The sequence below is a fragment of the Canis lupus genome, chromosome 11, assembly GCF_011100685.1.
Source record: "Canis lupus familiaris isolate Mischka breed German Shepherd chromosome 11, alternate assembly UU_Cfam_GSD_1.0, whole genome shotgun sequence".
NCBI classification, from domain to species: Eukaryota; Metazoa; Chordata; class Mammalia; order Carnivora; family Canidae; genus Canis; species Canis lupus.
This window is the reverse complement of record NC_049232.1, coordinates 70,710,218-70,731,500: the sequence shown is the minus strand read 5'-3', so window position 1 is coordinate 70,731,500 and position 21,283 is coordinate 70,710,218. Positions and strand designations below refer to the sequence as shown.

The window sequence follows — 21,283 nt, the reverse complement described above, 5'->3', positions numbered from 1 at the left end:
CCAAGGGTCATTCAACTAATAGAGTAGGAAAACTGGGACCGGAACTCATGTCATCTTGTTCTAAATATAGAGCTCTTTCCATTACACACCACGTAGCCCCACAGAAATCAGTGAAAGGCTGCAAGGGAAAGGTGTTCCTGGCACCTCAGCTCGGAAGGGAACTCTGACCACATTTTCCCATGGAAACATGTTTACCCACGGTGGTTAAGATCTATGGCTCAAATAGTAAAGCACTGTGTTTCAGCAATTCACTTGCCTTCCAGTCAACTCGGTTACATTTCACGTAGCTCCTACTGGGTAAAACGAGAACAGAATTTTTTTTAAAAGACCTTTTTTATACTCTGGTGGAGAATGTAGACTTTTGCAGAAGCCACTCAAAAATAGGTCCCTCATTCTTTCTCTTGCCAAGAATTGCCTTTCTTTTACCTTCACCAAGGTGTCCAACCCGTGTTGGAAATACTCTGTCAGTGAAACAGAGGCAGCATCCTAATGTTTAGAGTTTTAGAGTGAGACAGAGTTCAGTCCAAATCTAAGCATCTAAGCTATGTGATTTTTTTTTTTTTCTAAAGCATTTTGGCCCTTCTCTCCTTGCTAAAAATCTAACTTCCAGCACTGGCCAAAAATATATATTTAATGCATCTATGGCCCCTGAGACAATGCTTTCCCCGTGGTACTCAGCTCTGACTCTCTGTCTGATTTGTGGAGGGCTGGTTCTAGTTATGGGAGGCCTTTGAAACAGCAAAGTAATAATTTGTGAAGTAAGGCCCGTGAACTGGTTGGTTTAGCAAATTACAGCTGTAGAAGCTAATATTTGAACTTGGCATCCAAGGCCTGGTTAAATAAGAAATGCCCACGTCTACCCAAGCTGAACCTGCTATTCATGGATCTGAACCTCTTCCTTGCCCCCTGTCTCACACATGTTCATTCTTAGGACCTCACTAAAATAGTTATCATTATCAAAATCAAAAGAGCTTTCTATTATTTAGGGCCTATTTTGGGTCAAAGACTGTTAGGATCTTTCTATATAATACCGCCAGTAGTCACAATTCTGCAAAGAAGGTGTTATGATGTTGAATTTTAAAGCCAAAGAAATCGATGCTCAGACAGGTTTAGTAACTCACCCAAGAGTACCATGTCTACATCATGCCATCCCAATAGGCTGAGTCTGCTTTGCTAGTGTTTCTGAAGCAAGAAGTTAACCTTCCTTTGGAAGTTGAAATAGCCCTTGAATTCCTGAACTTTCTGATTCTTATTCATAGTTAACTCCTGTGCCAACTTACTGAAAATATCATTGCTTACTAAAGAGAATGCAGAACTTAATGATGGAGAAACCTGGGTTTGACTCTTGGCTCAGGAATTTACTGGTTTGACAGGGACAAATCATTCAACCTCAATTTCCACATCTGTACAATGGGAGTTATCTTCTTCACTCTCCTTCTAGTCCACCCCTTTCTCTTCTTCCTTTTCATTCTCTTCCCATTTAATCGTAATGATTGATTGTCCTCACAGCGTTGTTATGGAGGTTAGATGAGATGATGGATGTGAAAGAAATTTAGTACCATTTTGATTTCATAGATATATTAGCTAGGGGACGAAGATAAGAACCTCATCCTGTGTTGACACTCTATCACTGTGCCTATGTCCTAGACTACCTGGATCTGAAACAATAAGCATCTGGAACCTTAGATCTCAATCTTCATTTCCATACAACACCCATGAATGATGTAGTCAATGCAAGACACATTCCTCTAGATTTTTCCAGGCATTCAAGGACTAATTATAGTTTCCTTTTCTTTTTCTCCTCTCCAAGAAGTCATATTTATGTGCAAATAAGTGTGAGAGACGTTAAATTATTTGAATCACTTGCTTGCAAAATGTGGTGTTGAGACCAGCAGCAATGGCAATATCTAGGAATTTGAAAGAAATGTCAATTATCAAGCTCCACCATAGACTTACTGAATTAGTAACTCTGGGGTGGGGTCCAGTAATCCATGTTTTAACAAGAACCTCCCATTAGGTGATTCTGATGATGATAAAGTTTGAGAACAGTTGGTCTAGATGATATAAAAAGTCAGGCTTTCTTAAATATTTTAATGTTTAAAAGAGAAAGTGGACCCTCTTCCCATGTTTCCAACTTAAGAGAGAAAGGAAACCTTTCTTAGAAGCCCTCCAGCACATGTTCCCTACCTCTGGCCCATGTGATCCCCACTAAAGCAACCCTTTCCAAACACCCATTGGTTTATGATGTAGGCTTTGCCATTTTCTGAGGGGGTGACCTCTAATCAGAATCAGGATTCTATCCCTAGATAAAAGGGGGAAAATCAAGATTCATATTCATATCTAAATGAGAACTGTTTAAAAATTCAGCTTATTAGGGGATGTGTTTAAAAATTCAGAGGTAGAGGAGGGATATGGGGTGGAAATGGTGCTCTAGAGGCTGAGTGCCAAATCTCACTACCCCCGGGGTCTTCTGAAACCGTCTCATACAGGTGTCCCAAGCTGCCCTTCCTGTGCCATCACCCTGACTTTTGTTGATCTTCCCGTCACTTTCTTCCATGGAAGCTCTCTCCTGTGAGCTCTAATCATACTTTATCTTGTGCATGGAGATGCTGAAGAAGGGTCACCTGACAGGGGGTTAGCAGAGCTGGGTCCAGGTTCTAAACCCCTTACAAGAATCCCCCATCTCACATTTATCACTGTGGCAGGTCAGCTCCCCTTTCTGGTCCTCAGCTTTCCTCATCTGTAAGGCAAAAGTAGCATCACCTACTCAGAAGTGTTGCTGTAAGGATCATAAGAAAAGAGCCCTGTAAACTATAAAGTGCCCTGCATGAGGACAAGGATGTCCATGATGTCTTCATGAATCAAGGCTTCCCAGTGCGGGGTGTTTAGCACACATGTACACACTCACCCCTACTTCACAGGCAGCTGACTGGACCAGTTGTTGGATACGTTGAAAGGAAATTGAAGTTCTAGGAGGGTGAGTGGAACTTGTTGAAACTCTACCAGGTGGTGGGACTAGGTGAGGTGATGAAGACTGTGACCATGTAGCAAGCATGTCACTCGCACCTCATTGACCTCTCCCGATGTCACAGATCCTCACAGCAGCTCTCGGGGGACTCTGCTACCATCCCTATTGTGTAGATGAGGAAACTGAGGCTCAGAAAAGCCAGTGGTCTTGCCCAGATTTATATGCTGATAAAGTCCCTGTGAATTAAGATGGGCTGTAGAAAGAGAAGGCATTAGGGATGGGCATGAGCCTTAGCCTGGGTCCTCAAGACGCTGTTTGGGAAGATGGAAGGAGTGATTAATCTGTGAATTCATTCCTTCAAAAATATCTCGAATATCCACCAGGCACCAACAGCGTGCTGGGCTGTGGGAATATTGTGGTCTGGAAGGCAAGGCTTGGAAGGGCCCTTGTCCTAGGAAACCCTGCCCTTTGACATGCAGGCTGCCCACCTTCTTCTTGCCTGGCTAATGATGGAATGTACACTACCATTGAACATCCATTCACTTTTTAGTTCAGTAGGAAAGTCTGGCTTGGTTCTAATTAGACTCTGCCTGTATCCTGCTGTGTGATCTCAGGCAAGACACTTTCCTTTTGTGCCTGTTTATCTGTCCAGGAGACAGGGGATTTACTTCAGTGCTTTCTAAGGGCCCTGACTCTGACTCTGAGGATGTCAGGTGACAATACCCCAACTCTGCATTTAAGGAGGACAAATTGTTAAGAGCCCAGATAGCTCTTGGTTCTGATCCCAACACCGTTTTCACTATTGGTGTGATTTTGGACTTGGTTGTTGATCTTATACCCCTATTTCTCCAACTACAAAAAGAACATGATAATGCCAACATCGTGTATTTCTGTAAGGATTAAGGAGATCATGTATATGGAGCACTGTGACACACAGCACAGGCCTATCGCATGCCCACGTTTTTTTATTATTATTATTTATTTATTTATTTATTTAGCCCACATTTTTTTAAATACCCTCTCTCCAAACCAATCCCCAGAGTTCCTCTAGGCCCAATATTTCTTTTAATAGGTGAGTGAGTTGATGTCCAGGGAGGGCAGGTGAGTCACAGAGGAAGTCAGATCCCAACCCAAGGCCCAGCCCAGGCCTTTGCTCCCCAGAGAACCCAAGAGCTAGTGAATCTCTCCTTCCCCTGCAAGACTTGGCTGTCCCCAGGAGGCAAGTGGAAACCTCAGGGCAATGAAGTAAGTCATCACCTCTTCATAGAGCGGAAACTGCTCTAAAAGGGAAATTGAACTACTGCCTTCTGGCTCTCTGGAGCCTTGAAGAGGACTATACAATCCCTTCCACCCTCTTCCTCCGTTCTCCCAATTTGATACCAAGCCCCTCCTTTTGGCTGCTGGTAGCTGTTCTGGAACATGGGTGGTGTCTGCTTCCCACTGAGGACCAGTGCTCTGGTTTATCCACAGCATGGCACTGGCAAGGCTTGTGTCTGGGTGGAGAACAAATGGAGAATTCACTCCTAACACCTCCATCTCCTGTGGCTTCTCATTTAAGTAGTGGAATCTCAAATAGCAGCCACTCCCCAGTACATACTTAGAGATGAAGGGGAGTGATAATAGGAAATGCAGTTTGGTGGGATAGAGAAAAATCTGGACTACAGTCTGATGACTCGGTGTGCCTGTCCCACCTTTATCCCTTAGCAGCTGAAGTTTGGAGACATTTCCTCACCTCCCTGAGCCTCAGTGTTTATTCATGTGTAAGATTGGAGTCAGAATCCCAGTCTGGTTAGCCTCTTGGTGTTTTGTGAGGAACTATGGGTTAGGTTATTTAAAGGCAGGCGCCAAACCGCTGCGCCACCCAGGGATCCCGGTTAGGTTATTTAATACACACTTAATGAGCATCTACTATGCAGCAAAACCTATTTTAGAAGCTGAGATACAGCATCAAAGAAGACAAAATGCAGGGGAAGGGAGACGGTGAAGATAAAATAATTGACATACAATATAATATAATATCAAAGAGTTACATGGCTTTGAAGTAGAATAAAGATGGGTATAGGGATGGAGGCTTGAGGATGCCACTCTACTTAAGGTGACCAGGGAATACCTCTGATGATGTGACTTCCAGTTCTTAAAGTACTGCCAGCAGAAGGGCTCTAGCTGCAGTGTTAGTGAGCTCCTGGACCACTTAGGGCTTATAGACCATGGCAAGGATGGATATGAACTACCATGAACATTGTAAAGTTCTAGTCCAGAGTGAGTGACCCTGGCCAATAACCACTTCTCCTTATTTTCCAGTCTGTAGAACAAAGCTCTGAATGCATCATGGGCAAGCATTGGGCCAGAAACTTTGTATCACATTAAATCCTTAAAACACTTCATCAAAGTAGGAGTACTTAATTCCCGTTTATATAAGAGCATGCTGAAGACAGAAAGGCCACTTCCACTCATATCCAAAGATGTTGCTTCACTTCTTGTGGCAGGCTCCTGGCTTTAATTTCATTTTGCCCTGCCTTTTTTTTTTTTAATTTCTGATGATTATCCACATCTGTTTGCATCCAAAATGGGAAGCTAGTGAAGGAAAGGTGGAAACACAGAGGCAAGCTAGGCCGGAGCCACCATCATGGCTTCAGAGCATAGGTGCTGTGAACACATTGTCCATATGACTCTATTCAACAGCCTTGGTGAGAGGCAGGGGATGGGTAGACTGTGGGATGCTGTAAAGCACAGAGAATGTGGAATCAGAGAAATGCTTTAATTCTGGGCTGGTGCTTCCTGCGAGGTGGCTTTCGGGACATTGGTTCCCTTTGCTGAATGTAGATCCCTATATACAAAGTAGGGTGTGGTTTGCTAGAAGAGTCCATACCAATTGAGTGGATAGAGGCTGTTAGTCCTCTTCAGAGAATGTGGAGGGACCTGACCTTTGCCTTCCCCTCACAAAACTCAGATCTCAGCCCCACAGTTTGCTGCGAGAAGTTGGGCAAGTTGCTGCATTTCTGTTAGTCTAGTTCCCTTCTTCTCTAAATGTGGGGAGATTGCACTTAGAGTTCTTGCAAGGCTGAAATGAGGTGAAATAAATGAAATACCAGGAATATAACCTAACAGGTTGTGGATGCTCAAATGAAGAAGAAAAGAAGGCAGGGGAGCAATAGAGATGTGTCCCACCCAAGGGTTACTGTAACTTTCAGATGTAATTAAGTGCTTGGTAAACACTAGTGATTATTTTTCTCCTGTTAAAGTGAAAGGAGTCATCTTCTCAGACCTCAACTATCTCGGTTGTTTCTCTCTCATGTGACCTTCCCTAACCTCTCTCTTGTCCTCCTCTCTGGCCTAACTTTGGTTGAACACCCTCCTGGGAATGCCACATACAGTTGCACCAGCTTTGCCTTGCAGGGTCCTAGCACTCCTAATCCTCTGCACCATTCCAGTTGTAGACATCATAGCCACATATTAATCATCAGTCAGTTTTCTTATTCTAATAAATTAGGATATTAGGACAATTTTCAGATACATAGAGGGAAAGTATTTAAGGAAGGGATGCTTTTCTTTTTTTTCTTTTTTTTTTTTTTTCCCGGATTTGCAGAGGCACCAGTGAGCCACTGAGCTTTAGCCTTCCAGTGTGTAAAATGGAGCCTGAAACAGATGATACCTTAGGCTCTCCTTAGATTTTAGGTTCTTGAAGATCCAGAAGTAGGCATTGCCTGACCTGTTATGATATATAATCAGCCTGTGGGACTGCAGAGGGGAACTGTCACTAGGCTGTGGCCCCTTGGAGACGTGTGGGTCCCTGGAGCCTCTGCTTTGACTCCAGTTATCTATAAAAGGGGGGATGACATCTCACCCTGCCTACCCCCTAGGGTTATTATGAGGATCGAATGCGAGAGATTGTTTTCTAAACTCCTAATGAGATGTCGAATTTGAGAGATTACTTACACACACAGACTCATATATGTGAGTATATATGTGTGTGTGTGTATATATGTGTGTGTGTAGATGCACACATACATACACATGTATTTTATGTATGTATACCATATATGTGACCACTACACATGTATACTATACTATAATTTATATATATACTTCATTTATACACACACATATATATGCTGTAAACTTGCAGGGCTAGTTATGAATTAGAAGCTTATAAACCATGTTTACTCATTCAGTGTAACCTAAGGCATGTATTAAACAGTAGGAAAAAATGACCAGCCAAATTTTCCAAGCTTAAAAACCCTTTTATAGCCTTCATTGTGGGTTGAAGAGAGAACTTGTTTCCCCTTCTCTATTTAAAGGAAAAATTTAATATAAATTGGGAAGCAAGGAAGTCATTTTAAGAGAGTGAAAAAAAAATCTTGTATGTATGTGGGAGGGGTAGAGGAGGGGATTTGGGTGAAAATGGCTGTTACCTGTATGCTCTCCCTTCTTTACCTCCCAGGTCATCCCCCCCCCCCCCGCCCCCCGGGAGAGATGGGACCACTAAAGTTGACCTGATCAAATGCTCAAGGGTCACCATCTCTTGTGGAGGCCCTTCTGGCCTCTGGGGACCTCTAGAAAGTCACCTTCCCTGTGAGATTTCAGGGGAACCCCAAGGCTCTCTTCTAGCCAGGTTGTGGAACCATAGAACCTTTGACTGGCTTGGCTTTTGGTTCAAAGCTGAGAGGGAAGGGAGCAGCATTCACCCTCTGGGCCTCAGGTCCGACCAGGTAAGACCATGGAGAATGGATTGAGAGGAAGGGACATTAGCCAGCCCTTGGGAGAGCCAAGGTGGTGCAGTGGCAATTGCCAGGCCTTGTCCTCTGTCCCTCATCATGCAGGGGCAGTTTTCAGTGTCCCCCTCTCTTACTCTCTATTTCCTTTTCTGCCTCTTTTCTCTCCTGTTTTTTTTTTTTTTTTTTTTGTCTTTGTATTATTTGTCTTTTGGGATCGTACTACCCCCTCCATCCCTTCTGGTTTTTCTCAGTCTTGGTCACCCTCTGTCTCCATTTTTCTTTGCTTTCTTTGTCTCTCCTTCAGTCTCTCCATCTGTGTATGACTCTCCCCCGCCCCCCATTCTGTTCCTATCTATTGCTCTCTATTTCTACTCCAGCCTCTCTGTCTCTGAGTGTTTCCTGGCTGTGGTTCCTTCTCATTTCCTTCTCTTTCTCTGTCTCTCTTTCATTTGGAAATCTACCTCTCTCTGCCACCTCTCAGGTCCCACCTCTTCTCAGTGATTCACCTCAGCCTGAAGGAATGGTGTTGCTCGCACGACTATAAAAACTGACTCATCTTTGCTGGCCTTCTCTCTACTTTCCTGGAGTCTCCTTGCTGTAAGGCCTGGGCACAGGGATGTGATGAGGAGGGGGATGTGCTTGTGTGTGTGTGAGTGTATGTGAGAGAGAGAGAGAGTGTGTGTGTGTGTGTATGTGTGTATTGGGGGAAGTTGGCTGAGGGACTGGAACAGCCTTAGGACCGCATTCATTCTTGGTGCCTTATTGGGGTCCCCAGATGCTACCTGTGGAGAGTCTTGGTCAGATCTGGCTTTGAAGCTTGGTCCCACCCCAGGAGGGACAAAGACAAACAAGGCTCCCTTATCTATAGAAGATACCCCAGCTATCTGCTAACCGTAGCCTTTGATGTTTATATTTAGAAGAGGGAGGGAAGCTTTGGGCATTCAGCAAGTTTTAATCTCAGGACACATAGTTTATGGAGTTCTGGTTTGGGCAGAGGGAGAGGTGCTAAATTCAGGAGGATAATTCACTTTGCTGGACTGTCGAATCTTTCCTCTCCACTTCCTTCAAATGAAATGTTTTTTGGCTTGATATTGTCCATAAAGTAAGAATGACAATAAAGCTGCCATTTATTGAGTGCTTACCGTGTGCCAAGGCACTGTGCTAAGTGCTTTGCATACATCATCTAAATTAACTCTCAGTCTGATTCCATCGATTCTGTTGAGGTGGGCATTTTCACATGCGTTTTTCAGTTGAAGAAAATGAGGGTAAAAGAGATTAAGTAACTTGCTTAGAGGAGGCATTTAGCAAAGCCAGGGTTTAAAACCTAGGAGTACAGTGTTGCGCTTCCTGCTACTTTTCCCTCCCCAACAGAGATCTGATACTGATGTCTTAGTAGACGTAATTATCTAAATCAATAAGCGTGTGGAGGCCTCAGCAAAGGTTAGTGCCTCATTAGGTACCACAGGGTGTGGCTGTAAACCGTGTTAGTCACCGTTGGGCTCACAGTCTGGATGAGGAGATGAGAACACATGGTTCAGCTCCTAAAACACTGGATCACGAGTCAGGAAATGTGGGATCCAGCTCCAGGGCCTCTTTGGTAGACACGTTGCTTTCCTGAGCTTCAGTGTTCTTTCTGCCCCATCTTGTCCACATCACTGAACACTTGCAAAGTCTGAGTATAATGGCAAAAGGGGTCGGGGTATGCATTATAAACTTGAAAGGGCTTTACAAAGGGAGAGGGTTGTAAGAAGAGAGTGGCAGTCTTCATCAGAGAGACAAGAGTCAAAGGATTCATAGGCAGCCAGTGTGGATGCTGAGGTGATGCAGCAGCATGCTTGGCTGGGCAGAGACACCAGAGCTGGGCAGAGACCAAGAAGCAATACTACAAATGAGGGAAATTTCTGGGGGTGTGGGGGTTTGGCATCTAGACAAAGCCCAGACAGGCTCAGACTGAGAAATTCTGCAAAGTGATAGGTAAATATAGAAGAAAATAAAGAGGGTCTCATTGTTGGACTTAGTTGCAAGATCAGATCGGGTAAAGGCGGGATCCCTGGGTGGCTCAGTGGTTTAGCGCTGCCCTTGGCTCTGGGCGTGATCCTGGAGCCCCAGGATCGAGTCCTGCATCAGGCTCCCTGCATGGAGCCTGCTTCTCCCTCTGCCTGTGTCTCTGCCTCTCTCTCTGTGTTTCTCTTAATAAAATCTTAATAAAAAGATCAGGTAAAGGCTTGGCAAGTGTTTGATGCACTTGCTTTCTCTTAGGGCCATTTGCTGTGGCAGAGATATGAACAGATTTACACAGTCTTACAGGAAGACGGAGGTGCCGCTCATACCCTTTTACCCCAGAAGAGGTGTTCCTTCACACAAGACCCACTGGCCTCTTGGGATTGCCTTCCGGACACCATTCAAAAGTCAGTGTGCAGGGAAACCCTAGTCCACCCCTTCCCTAGTGGGCCTTCTTCTAGCTGGGAAGGAAGCCATGCTGGTTTATCTACTTGGTCATCTGCACACCCAGGCACTGGGCTCAGATGATGAATAAGACAGACCAGTCCCTTTCCATAAGTCCTCCTGGTTGATGAGGGTGGGAGACACTAAACAGATGTCGCAGGACAGTGGGTTAAGGACCACGGTGGTGGGAAGCCATCCTGTTACCTGACCCTTGCTGGATGCAAGGGTGACCAAGGCAAGCTTTGGAAAGGTATCTGGATACGAACGAAAGCCTAAGTTGCGTCCACATGTTGCAAAGTCGTGGCTGAGCCACTCATTGCTTATCTCTCTGTCCTCACCCCTCCTTGAGTCATCCAGTGAATCTTTAATGAATGTGTCCCCCTCACCCCACTCTTTGCTAGACACTGGGAAACCATGAACAAGATGGAACCAGATGGATCATGCTTATGAACTCGTGGAACTAACGTTTTAGTAATCACGTGAAAATAAAGAGGTACATAAATAAATGTAGTAGGTGTTTAGAAGAAAATTGAGAGTTCTACGATGAGGAGTGACTGACAGTTGGCAGCATAGATCTACTGTAGAGAGGGTGGCCACAGAGGGCTCTAAAGGGGTGTAGGACTGCAGCTGAACAGAAGGAAGAGAAGCCAGCTTTCAGAGCTAGGAGTTCTAGAAGCTCCACTCCCAACATGCTAGCCCTAAATTCCCCTGCGTTGTACTGTCCTCATCCCCCAATGCCTTTCTCCTTCCTGTGACACTGGAATCCCTCTGTGCCGCTGATGGGTGTGTTTGTGTCCTTGGGGCTGAACACTGACATACCTCAGCTCCTTCCAAAGGATGGCCTCCCATCCCTCCTTCTAACTACAGAAGGACCCATCTGATGTTTTCACCCTCTTGCCTGGCACGCGTCACCAACAATCCCTTACATGCACACCACACTTTGCAGATCGTAAAGCACTTTTATATTTTTTTACAGACTTAATTTAATTCACGCCTCATGACCCTCTTGCAGAGTAGATACCGACATCCTTGTGTAAGAGACGAGGAGACTGAGGCCGGTAGAGACAGAACAGTTAGGAAGTGCGCGTTATGGTGAAAAGAACCCACAAGCTCTGGAACTGGATCAACATAGGTTCAAGTCCTCCCTTCACTGTGCAGTAGTTGTGTGGTTGGGCAACTTGCCCTGACTCTCTGAGCCTGTTTTCTGGACGAAATGAGAATGGTAACCCTAGCTCCACCAGACTATGAGCTGTTTCATCACACCTGCGGTCAGAGAGGCCCTTCGGGCCCACCGGCAGCACACAAGCTTTCTGCCTCTTTACCCAGGGAGGGAGACGTTGAATGAAGCGCTCGACCCAGACGAAGTTGGAAGTGTTAGAGGAGCCGAGACTCTGATGAGAAGCACATTTTGTACATTCGGTTCTTTCCACTTCACCATAGTGTAACATGTAGGAATGCAAGGGAAAAAAGGAAAGGCTGAAAAGGAAGCCCTCTGTAGATGCACGCTGTGAGGGCAGCGAACACACACCGTGGTCCTTGGAGAGTGATGGCAAGGGGGCTTTGGCTGTCCTTCCACCTTGTTCCTCCCACACAGCCCGGCCCCCAGACCAGCTCTCCTCACACATGTTAGCAATACCCGCTCCAGCCAAATGCATGAGCATCATTTGTCCTCGGGATGGCGGGGATGACGAGGGCTTGTATGGCCCTGATTAATCCAACCGTAGAAAAGGTCAGGCTCTATTAGCCAAGTGCATATTAATACTGAGGTTAAAAAAAAATACTGAGGTTAATATTATTAAATTCTGTATTAATAATCAGTTGCAGGACTCTTTGGTGGGTCCCTCACAAAAGCAAGCAATGCAGTTGTGCCTGGCTAGGTTGTGAGCACACAGGGAAAGAAAGTGTGGCTCGGTGCTCCATCCACAGTGGGTAGTCCTTTCCTTGAAACCTAGTGGGTGTTTAACAACTGTCTGTGGATGGTTTCAACAGTGTAGGGGGGGGCAGGGGTTTACAGTTCTGCCCTAGATCTCAGTGAGGAAGGCACATCAGCTGCTCTTTTTATGAATTTCTCGAAGGCAGAGACTGGGTCTTTGTAGCAGACACCTCTGGGGTCTTGGCATGTGGCTCTTTGAGCTGCAGCTGTGGTAGGAAGCACTGTCTCCACCAAGGCTCACCTTGTACTGTCAGTGCCCTTAAAACAAGTTTCCACTTTCTGCCCCATGGGGTTGTATGAGACTAAGGGAGCTGCCCACGCCCATGTGCATGCACCACTGAAAAAGAGAAGTGTGGAGAAATTTTCACTCTCAGGGAGGCTCTTTTTTTTTGAATAAATTTATTTTTTATTGGTGTTCAATTTACCAACATACAGAATAACACCCAGTGCTCATCCCGTCAAGTGCCCCCCTCAGTGCCCGTCACCCATTCACCCCCATCCCCTGCCCTCCTCCCCTTCCCTCACCCCTAGTTCGTTTCCCAGAGTTAGGAGTCTTCATGTTCTGTCTCCCTTTCTGATATTTCCTACACATTTCTTCTCCCTTCCCTTATACTCCCTTTCACTATGCAGGGAGGCTCTTAACCAGTGGTCATCACAAATCAGGGAATACACTCTCTAGCTTCTAGCTTTCAGCCAAACAATTCTGAGAGACATCCTGCTCACTTCTTAGAAGGTCCCTGTAGAATAGAGTTCCCATTTCTCATCACTCACGGTGGCAAACTTAATGACGCACTTTTATATTGACGTTTCCTTTACCTTATTTGATTCTTTCCTCTCCCCCATGCCCAATTCTTGGAATCACCTCCCAAATAAACCCTCTGTACCTTGACTCTTTTCCTAGTCTCTGCTTTTCAGGGAACACAAACTAAGACATTCTTCTTCATGTTGGGTTCCCAACCATCACCTCAGGTTACAGCACCCAGTAAATACATTCACTCCCTAGACAAATATTGATGGAGAATCAGCTGTGCATAGTCGCTGTGGTAAGTCAACAAAGTCACGTCCTCATGGGGCTCCTAGTGGGGGATACAGACAAAGTAATAATTCATTAGTATATGTGAGGAATTGATAAGTTTTATGAAAATAAATAAAATAGAAAAAGAGGATAGGGAATGATTAGATGAAACTGAGTAGCTGGAGAAGGCCTTTCTGAGGAAGTGATATTTAAGCAGCCATCTGGGCAAGGTGTGGGGAAGAGCTTTCCAGACATGGAAGGCACAGGTGCAAAGGCCCTGTGGCTAGAGCATGCACAGCCCATTAGAGGAGGAGGAAGAATGCCAGCATCACTGGAATGAGTGAGTGAGGAAGACAATGTAAGCAATGAGGCCAGAAGTCAGGGATAGAGAAAGCAGGAATTGGAAATTCTCAGTGATTTTTGTTGAATAATAGAATCTCTGTATCCCTTGCCCTAGGGATATGGGAAGGCTCAGGTTTTGGAGTCTGAAAGCTATGGATTTGAAGCTCAGACCTGTTATTTAGAATGGAGTGTGACCTTAGACAATCTGCTTGAGACCTGTGAGCATTTTTTTTTCATTTACAAAATGGCAATCATAAAATCTACTTCACAGGATTTATATCTGGTAGGACTCCTAGTTGCAAGTACAGAAAACAAATGGAAAGTACTTTGGCAGAAAAGGGAAAATACTGACTCACGTATTTGAAATATCCAAGGGTATATCTAGCTTCAGACCCAACTGATCCAAGGCTTCAAGTGATGTCATCATCAGGACTTGGACTCTGTCCCAGGAGTTAGTATGATTGATCAGGCCTGAGTCACTTGTTCCTCTCTCATCGGCCTTTGACGTGGAATATCAGGTCGCTGACCACATGCCCATCTCTGGAGGACAGGCTAGGCCTTACCTCCAGCAAAATCACATAGATTAAAGTTGGCAGAGAGCTGGTTCCCCAGTAGAAACCTGGGGTGCTCTTCATAGAAGGAGGCATGGATTTAGTGCAGGTCCAACCAACAGGTGTCCACTAGAGAACAGGCATGGGGATGAGCTGGAAATCCCCGTGCACAACTTTTGTCACATAAGCGTTCTTATGTGACATCTACATCTTATGTAGATGTTCACCTGACCACCATTGCTTTTTTGAGAGTCATTTTTTTGGGGGGGAGCAGTCCCTTTTCTCTTATACTGTTGGAGTCCGATGCACTCCTTAAAGGGGTCACTCAGGAGGCAGCCTGAGGGTTTTAATATACGGTATTGGGGAGATGGGGGCGGATTCAGGCTTCAGCCACTGGAGTTCAGTTTTGTGGACTGCCACATATTATCTGCATGGCCAGCCTGACGCTGGGTCCTGACGACACAGAGGTGTCCAGAACACAACCTGCTAGGAGAGCATCTCACAGTCTGTTGGCACATGTGCAGTGGGGAAAGTATAGGAAGCTATAAGGTAAGTCGCTTGGCCTACCTTCAGCCTATTTCCTCACTTAAAAAAGCACAAGTTAACCTAAATCTTTACATTTTATTGAACATTAGTCAAGATGGGGTTGTTTTGATTGCTTAATCCAGACAATGTAAGTAAAACTGTGATGCTATATGATGAGAGCGAAGTTAACACTTCCTTTTTCACTCTCCTTCTCTCTTTGTCTGCCCTCCATCCTTCTTCCCTCCCTTATTTTTAAACATTACTTTCTTTTGGAAAAAAAAAAGTAAGTTTAGAGAGTTAGGTATTATATAATGTATCTAAAAGCAACTGAGTTTCACCACTAAAAATTTTGTCATGAGACAAACCGAGGAGACCCGACGGAAGTATGGTAACAGGGAGAAGAGAGCACTCACATTGGTAAACCATCCATGTAGCTGGAATCCTGCATAAATTATTGATTCCTTACCCGATTCTCTGGTGCTACAGAAGCAGTCTCTAAAAGTTGAAGTAAGTTCCTGATGATGGGGCCTGGCTTCAAAACCAGGTCTCATCTGCCCCCCCAAACCCACTGCCTTTCCTCTATCTCATATGGGCCACTATGATAAAGGTAAGAGTCAGACCCTGGCTCTTCAGATTTAAAATACCACGTTTGGCAGAAACAAACCAACTGCAGCTGATAAGTGTGAGCCTCTCAAAAAAAAAAAAAAAAAAGCATCTTGTCTGTGACCGTGAATTTCTACATTTGCCCAAGCAAAGGCCAGGTGGGAGAGCCAGAGTCCTGCTTCTCCTGGGCACCACAGCAGGGAGCATCCGCAGGTTAGAGCAAGGCCAGGCCCAGAGTGGCCTCCAGATCCCCTTGGCGTTTCCTGAAAAGAGCACGGAGGCCTGAGCCGGGGACCTTTCTCCCCACCTGGGCTAAATAACTCACGACTCCCGCCCCTTACGTTTGGGAATTCTTTGCTGGTTTTCTCCCAGCCTGTTTTCAATTTGCTCTTGTGGCCAGCTTTGACTGTGACCTCAACTCAATCAGAAGCGAGAGGGTGAGGGGGGAGAGAAAGAGAGAGAGAGAGAGAGAGAGAGAGATGGAGAAATCAAGGAGGCAGAGGATTTGAGGGAGTGAGAAAAGGAGAAGGGATTGAGGCTGGGGGTGGGGCCTTTACAAAAATTACTCTGTGCTTTGTTGGGTTGGTTCTGAGGCTTCAGCAGAATCGTGATTGACCTTTTCTGTGGATTGTAATGAGAGCGGGGCTTGAGTCTGAGTGGATAAAGAAATGTGTGGGGGTCTGGCCCAAGCCCACTCGGGTTACAGCCCCAGAAGAGCCGTAATGGGGAACAGGCACATTCCTGTACAGCGACTCCCAACTCCCTATCTGTTTTCAAGGAAAGAAAAACAGAGAAAGAATGTTAGAATCTTGGACAGGCATGGGTGAGGCGGTGGCGGCAGCAGCCTGGGCCTGGGAGGGCCCTGCCACACGGCCACACCATGCCAGGGAGGAGAGGACAGGGGTCGTGCAGGCAGAGAGTCCTACAGGAAGGCCACGTGGAGCTCAGAAGCCAAAGGGATAGGTTTGATCCTGGACGCTGCCCCAGAGTGGCTGCGACGCCTTAAGTGGGGGTGCAACATTCCTGAACCTCGTATTTCTATCGGGGAATGTGGCAGGGTTTTAGGATTCAAACATTTTTAGCAGTAAAACTTACAAGCAAACATTTAAAAAAAAAAAAAAAACAGTGTTTTCCCCGATTTAAATAAGACCTAGACCATCAGTATATACAATAGATCAAACTGGTGTTGATCTGGTTTGAAGTTAGCGTGGAGATGGAGGAGAAAGACTTGAGCCCCGACCACGTCTGCCATTCCTCGTCAACCCTGGAGTTCTGCACATTCTAATTGGCAAACCCCTGCTAGAGTAGATTACAACAGTGGAAACCTGTTGAATCGTGTCTTTCCTGGGTTTTTTATCTTTCTCAGGGAGTCCACGTTTAGGAAGATGGCAGGGTGGAACTGTGTGCCTAGCACAGCACCTGGCCCAAAATAAATAGAGTTCACATTCATGTTGAATATAGTTGGTCAGAAGTTGGAGAACAAGTCTTCAGTTCTCAGCGATTTTATCTCCTAGGCTGGCTGATAAGAATTATCACATAGGTTGTAAGAGTCAAGAGATGAAACTTTTGTTCCAAGTTGACTTCCTACTTTGTGTGTGGCCATGGATGTGCCACTTTCCTTCACTAGGCTTCAGTTCCCAACTGTAAAAGGATAGGATACAAGGTTAGGTAAAAATAAAAATAAATAAAAATAAAAATAAAAATAAAAATAATAAAAATAAAAATAAAAATAAAAAAATAAAAATAAAAATGAAAATGAAAATAAAAATATAAAAATAATAATAATTTATTTTTTAAAATAGTTCCTAAGAGTCCTTATATTTCTTCTCTGTTATGATGACAATAATAACAAAAACAATGAGAGTTAACATATTTTTGAGCCCTTACTGTATCATGTGCCAGACATTGTGCTAATTGATTTGTAAGCAATATATGCAATTCTATATGATATTCACAATGCTATGTTAGATACTATTATGATATCCATTTTACAGATGAGGAAATAGATGTAGAGAGTCAAGAAACCTGTCAAAGGCAAGCTGTAAGTGGGAGTAAACCAGGATTTAATCCGAGGCAGCATAGTAAATTCAGACCCCAGCACCTTAACCACTGTCCTATAGTATTGTTCATTCAGTTGTCCCACTGCCAGACTTCGGGTACAGTGGAACCCCAATGCATGTATTGGATGGCCCTGATTTTCTTTTTTTTTTTTTTTTTTTCTGATTTTCATTTGTGCATAAAAAAGCCTTTCTTAGTACCCCCTCCACTGAGTGAGCAAGGACAGTGAAGGATTGCCTCATTCACCTGTCTCCACCTAGGTTACATTTAAACCTTCTGGAATAGAGTGCCAAGAACAGCAATCTCACAGTTTACTTTATGGGCCTGTTCTTGTATTTGGGAACTCTTCCTGTTGTCAGATTACAAGCCATAGAAGGTCAGGGACCATTTCTTTTGTTGTTTCATTCCGCAAGCCCGTAGATCTAAGAGTGGCATGAACTCAGTTGCAAACCGAACAGTGGCAAATTCTCACTGAATTGAGAAAGCTCACTTTCTAACACTGTTGTTTTTCACCTTTCTCTAGGAGGCAGCATACTATAAAAGAAAAGGTATGGCTTTGGAGTTAGGAGGGTATGGGTTCCAACCTCAGCTCTGTCCCTCCCTAAATTTATGAGCTTGACCTCAGCTTTACAACGAAGATACTAACATTTAACTCACTGAATTAATGATTGAATATTGTGACAAACAAACAAACAAACAAAAAAGAAAATTTGGTACTAAATGTCAATTTCCTTCCTTTTAACTCTTCTCATTTGAAGGTCATTATGTGTTTATAGTTCCAAACAGAATGGGCCCTATGAATCTTTATAATGCCCTCGATAAGACTAGTTATATATGACATGCTATCCAGTTTCTTCACTTGAACTGAGCCTATAAACCTTTAGAACTGTGTGCCTATCTTACTGACCTATCAGACATGTTATGAGGCTTTGATCCAGGGTCCAAATTATTCTGAAATGGATTGAAATCTCTGGAAAGCTATGCCCATTTGTAAGTGAATGTCAACCATATTTTGGCTTGAAGATAGTTCATACAGGCCACAGGAATACTGAGTTCCCTCATGAGGGGCCAACTCTTTCAATGGCTATCTAGAAACAAATTGAAAAGCAGACAGACATGGGTCCAAGCTCAAAGAAAACAACTGTAAGCTGCCAGACTTGAAATCCTAAGAAACCAAGAGAAACAAAGCCCTTACTCCCTCCTGTGAGTAATTTCATGCCCCCCCCCACCCCGCCCCTTTCTTCCTTTTTCACCCTGTACATTGTTCTGCTTTGGTACCTGTTGGCAGAGAGGCATTGTTAGTTTATGTTTTTACTATGGAAGAAGCTCACATAAGAGGCCTGTGGAAGAAATAGGGGAGGCCCAAATCTTCAGTGAATAAAGCTTTCATTTACCTTTTCATTTTCCAGCAAAACTGCTGGTTCTAGACAAAGAATTTCTTCTTAGCCTTGGCCTTTCTTTCTAGACTCCAAACTCAGTAAGAGTTACTGACCCCATATTACAGAAAGGAGAACCGAGACTTTGAAAGGTGAGGAGACTTGCAGTAAATGGTGGAAACAGAATTCAGTCCCAAGTCTGTGTGACAATAGCAGGTAAACTTGCATGTTGCTGACGTCAGCCTGATTCAGACACTTGCTCTGGCACCTATGTATCATGTCTATGAACCGTAGTTGTCTTTGTAAAGGGTGGAAAACAAAGAACGCTACACATCAGATCTGCTATATTGGGCCATAGGGACAAATACTTTATAGAACTGTTGTTTACCTGAAATCCCAGGGCCGTCCAGACAGTTCAGGTGAAGAGGTGCTACATCATTTATTTAGAGTGAAGAATGAAACTTTTCTTTGAAAGACCAAGAGGGGGTGATCTGTATGTCCTGTCCTCCCAGTTCCCTGCCTCCCTTGGGTCACAGACTTCTCAGACAATTGGCCAATATTACTCTTCCATGATAGTTCCATTATATTGGATTATCCTTAACATTGAGTAGAGAGGATTTAGTTGAATGGACATCTTCCTCTTGCTTGTTACTAAGAATAAGTGAGTAGAGAGTATGAGCCATTCCATGTCACACAAGAAAGAGAAAGAATGAACAGAAGGGAGGCCTCATATTATTCCATACTCTGTGGTATAAAATAACTCACATGTTTGCTTTGCTCCTAAATCACCCAATTTTAGAATTGGAAGGGAACTTAGAGGCCATTTAGTCTGGCTCATGTATTTTATCTATTTTTAAGTAATTTTTTATTGATTTTTTTCCTTGTTACGAAAGTAATACATGTTCATTGTAGATAATTTTTTTTAAAAAAGCAGGTAATGGATATTTTTTCTCTCTTATTTTTGCTTATCTCACTTTACAGACAAAGCCACTATTATGCATTTGCTATAATTTCTTCCTTCTCTTTCTAAATAGATATACATGTACAATTTCCACTAAAAATTAGATTATTCTATAACAGTGTAGCCTGTTTTTTAACTTAGTATCTTTTCATATTATTTCATATTCTTCCACAATATTGTTTTTAATAGCTGTAAAATATTCCATTGTATCATTGAACTATAATTGATATTGCTGTTTCTATATCATTGAACGTTTAGTTGTTTCTAAATTCTTCTTGGTTTATTTTTATTTTTTTAAGATTTTATTTATTTATTCATGAGAGACACACAGAGAGAGGCAGAGACACAGGCAGATCAGATAGAGAAGCAGGCTCCTCATGGGGAGCCTGACGTGGGACTCGATCCTGGGACCCCGGGGTCATGACCTGAGCTGAAGGCAGATGTTCAACCACTGAGCCACCCAGGCGCCCCTAAATCCTTCTTGGTTTAGATAGTACTGTGATGTTTGTCCACATAGCTTAATCTTTGTGCACATCTGTGTTTCCATTTTATTTTTTTAAAAGCTCTAATAGTGATTTTACCACTTTGACTCTACAGAGGAGAAAACTAAGGCACAGAAATGGGAATTCAGTTGTCCAAAGCTATCCAACAACTTCTTATCAGACCTAAGAGTAGATCCCAAGATCTTAAATGTTCAGTTATTCTTTTTAGTCAGGGCTACTTCTGGTAAACTTCAACTGCTTCCTGAAATCCAGTGGCTTCAATCGACTTTAGAAATCATGGCGTTCAAGGCACTTGTTCTTCCACTGTCCCTTCGGGTCTCACGGCTTCATCATTCATCAGTCATAGAACTCTTTCCCCCTTAGTTGGACCAGGTTTCTGTCCATCTCAACATAACACTTCATGAATCTAGTAGCACCACATGAAGAGTGACCATGTGATTGGAAACCTGTCTTACATCCCTGGTCCAATTTCTTTGTTATACCGGGAAGGAGATTGCAATCCCAAGAAGGAAGGGCCTTGCTCAGGTAATTAAGAGGAAAGTTATTGCAGTAACAAGACCAGAAAAGTTACTCTGGACAGAAAGCACTATCCCCCTGTTGCTTTTCATGCATTTCTGGTACACAATAATTTATGTCATTTGAGCCTTGCTGTAGTTTCATATAGGTAGGTATTAGTATGCCCACTTTTGAGAAAATTCCAGCATAAATTTAAACAGAGTCATTAGGGCTAGACGCTAATCTGTGTCATTTCATGTGCTGTGCTTGTTTTGTCCACTAATCCTCCTGATGATGATATCCAGACATTTTATGGGTCTGGACAGCAGTAAGACTGTCTGCTCACCAAGGCCTGAGCTGGGGAGCTCATCTTTCTTTGTCTCCCCCCAGGAGAGTTCCTGAGTTTTGCGGATGACTTACTCTCGGGCCTGGGCACATCATGTGTAGCAGCTGGTCGGAGCCATGGAGAGGTCCCTGAAGTCAGTATCTACTCTGTCATCTTCAAGTGTCTGGAGCCCGACGGTCTCTACAAGTAAGATTTTTTATTTTAAGATTATTTATTTATTTATTCATGAAAGACACACAGAGGCAGAGACACAGGCAGAGGGAGAAGCAGGCTCCCTGTTAGGAGCCTGATGAGGAACTCTATCCTGAGACTCAGGGACCATGCATCGAGCGAAGGCAGATTCTCAACTGCTGAGCCACCCAGGTATCCCTCTACAAGTAAGATATGCTGGGTGCATGGGGAGTGTGAAATAGGACAGTTTTAAGTCTGAGAGGCAAGGCACAAGTA

General features: G+C 44.0%; 1 protein-coding gene across 6 annotated transcripts in view; it reads left to right on the top strand.

Moving 5' to 3' along the window:
• Window positions 1-21,283, top strand: part of ASTN2 (astrotactin 2) — an 852,112-nt gene that overhangs the window by 779,162 nt on the left and 51,667 nt on the right. For all 6 annotated transcript variants that reach the window (XM_038553226.1, XM_038553225.1, XM_038553224.1 and 3 more), the window contains one exon: window positions 20,881-21,022. In XM_038553226.1, the coding sequence (XP_038409154.1) occupies window positions 20,881-21,022 (142 nt within the window). The remainder of the gene's footprint in view (window positions 1-20,880; window positions 21,023-21,283) is intronic.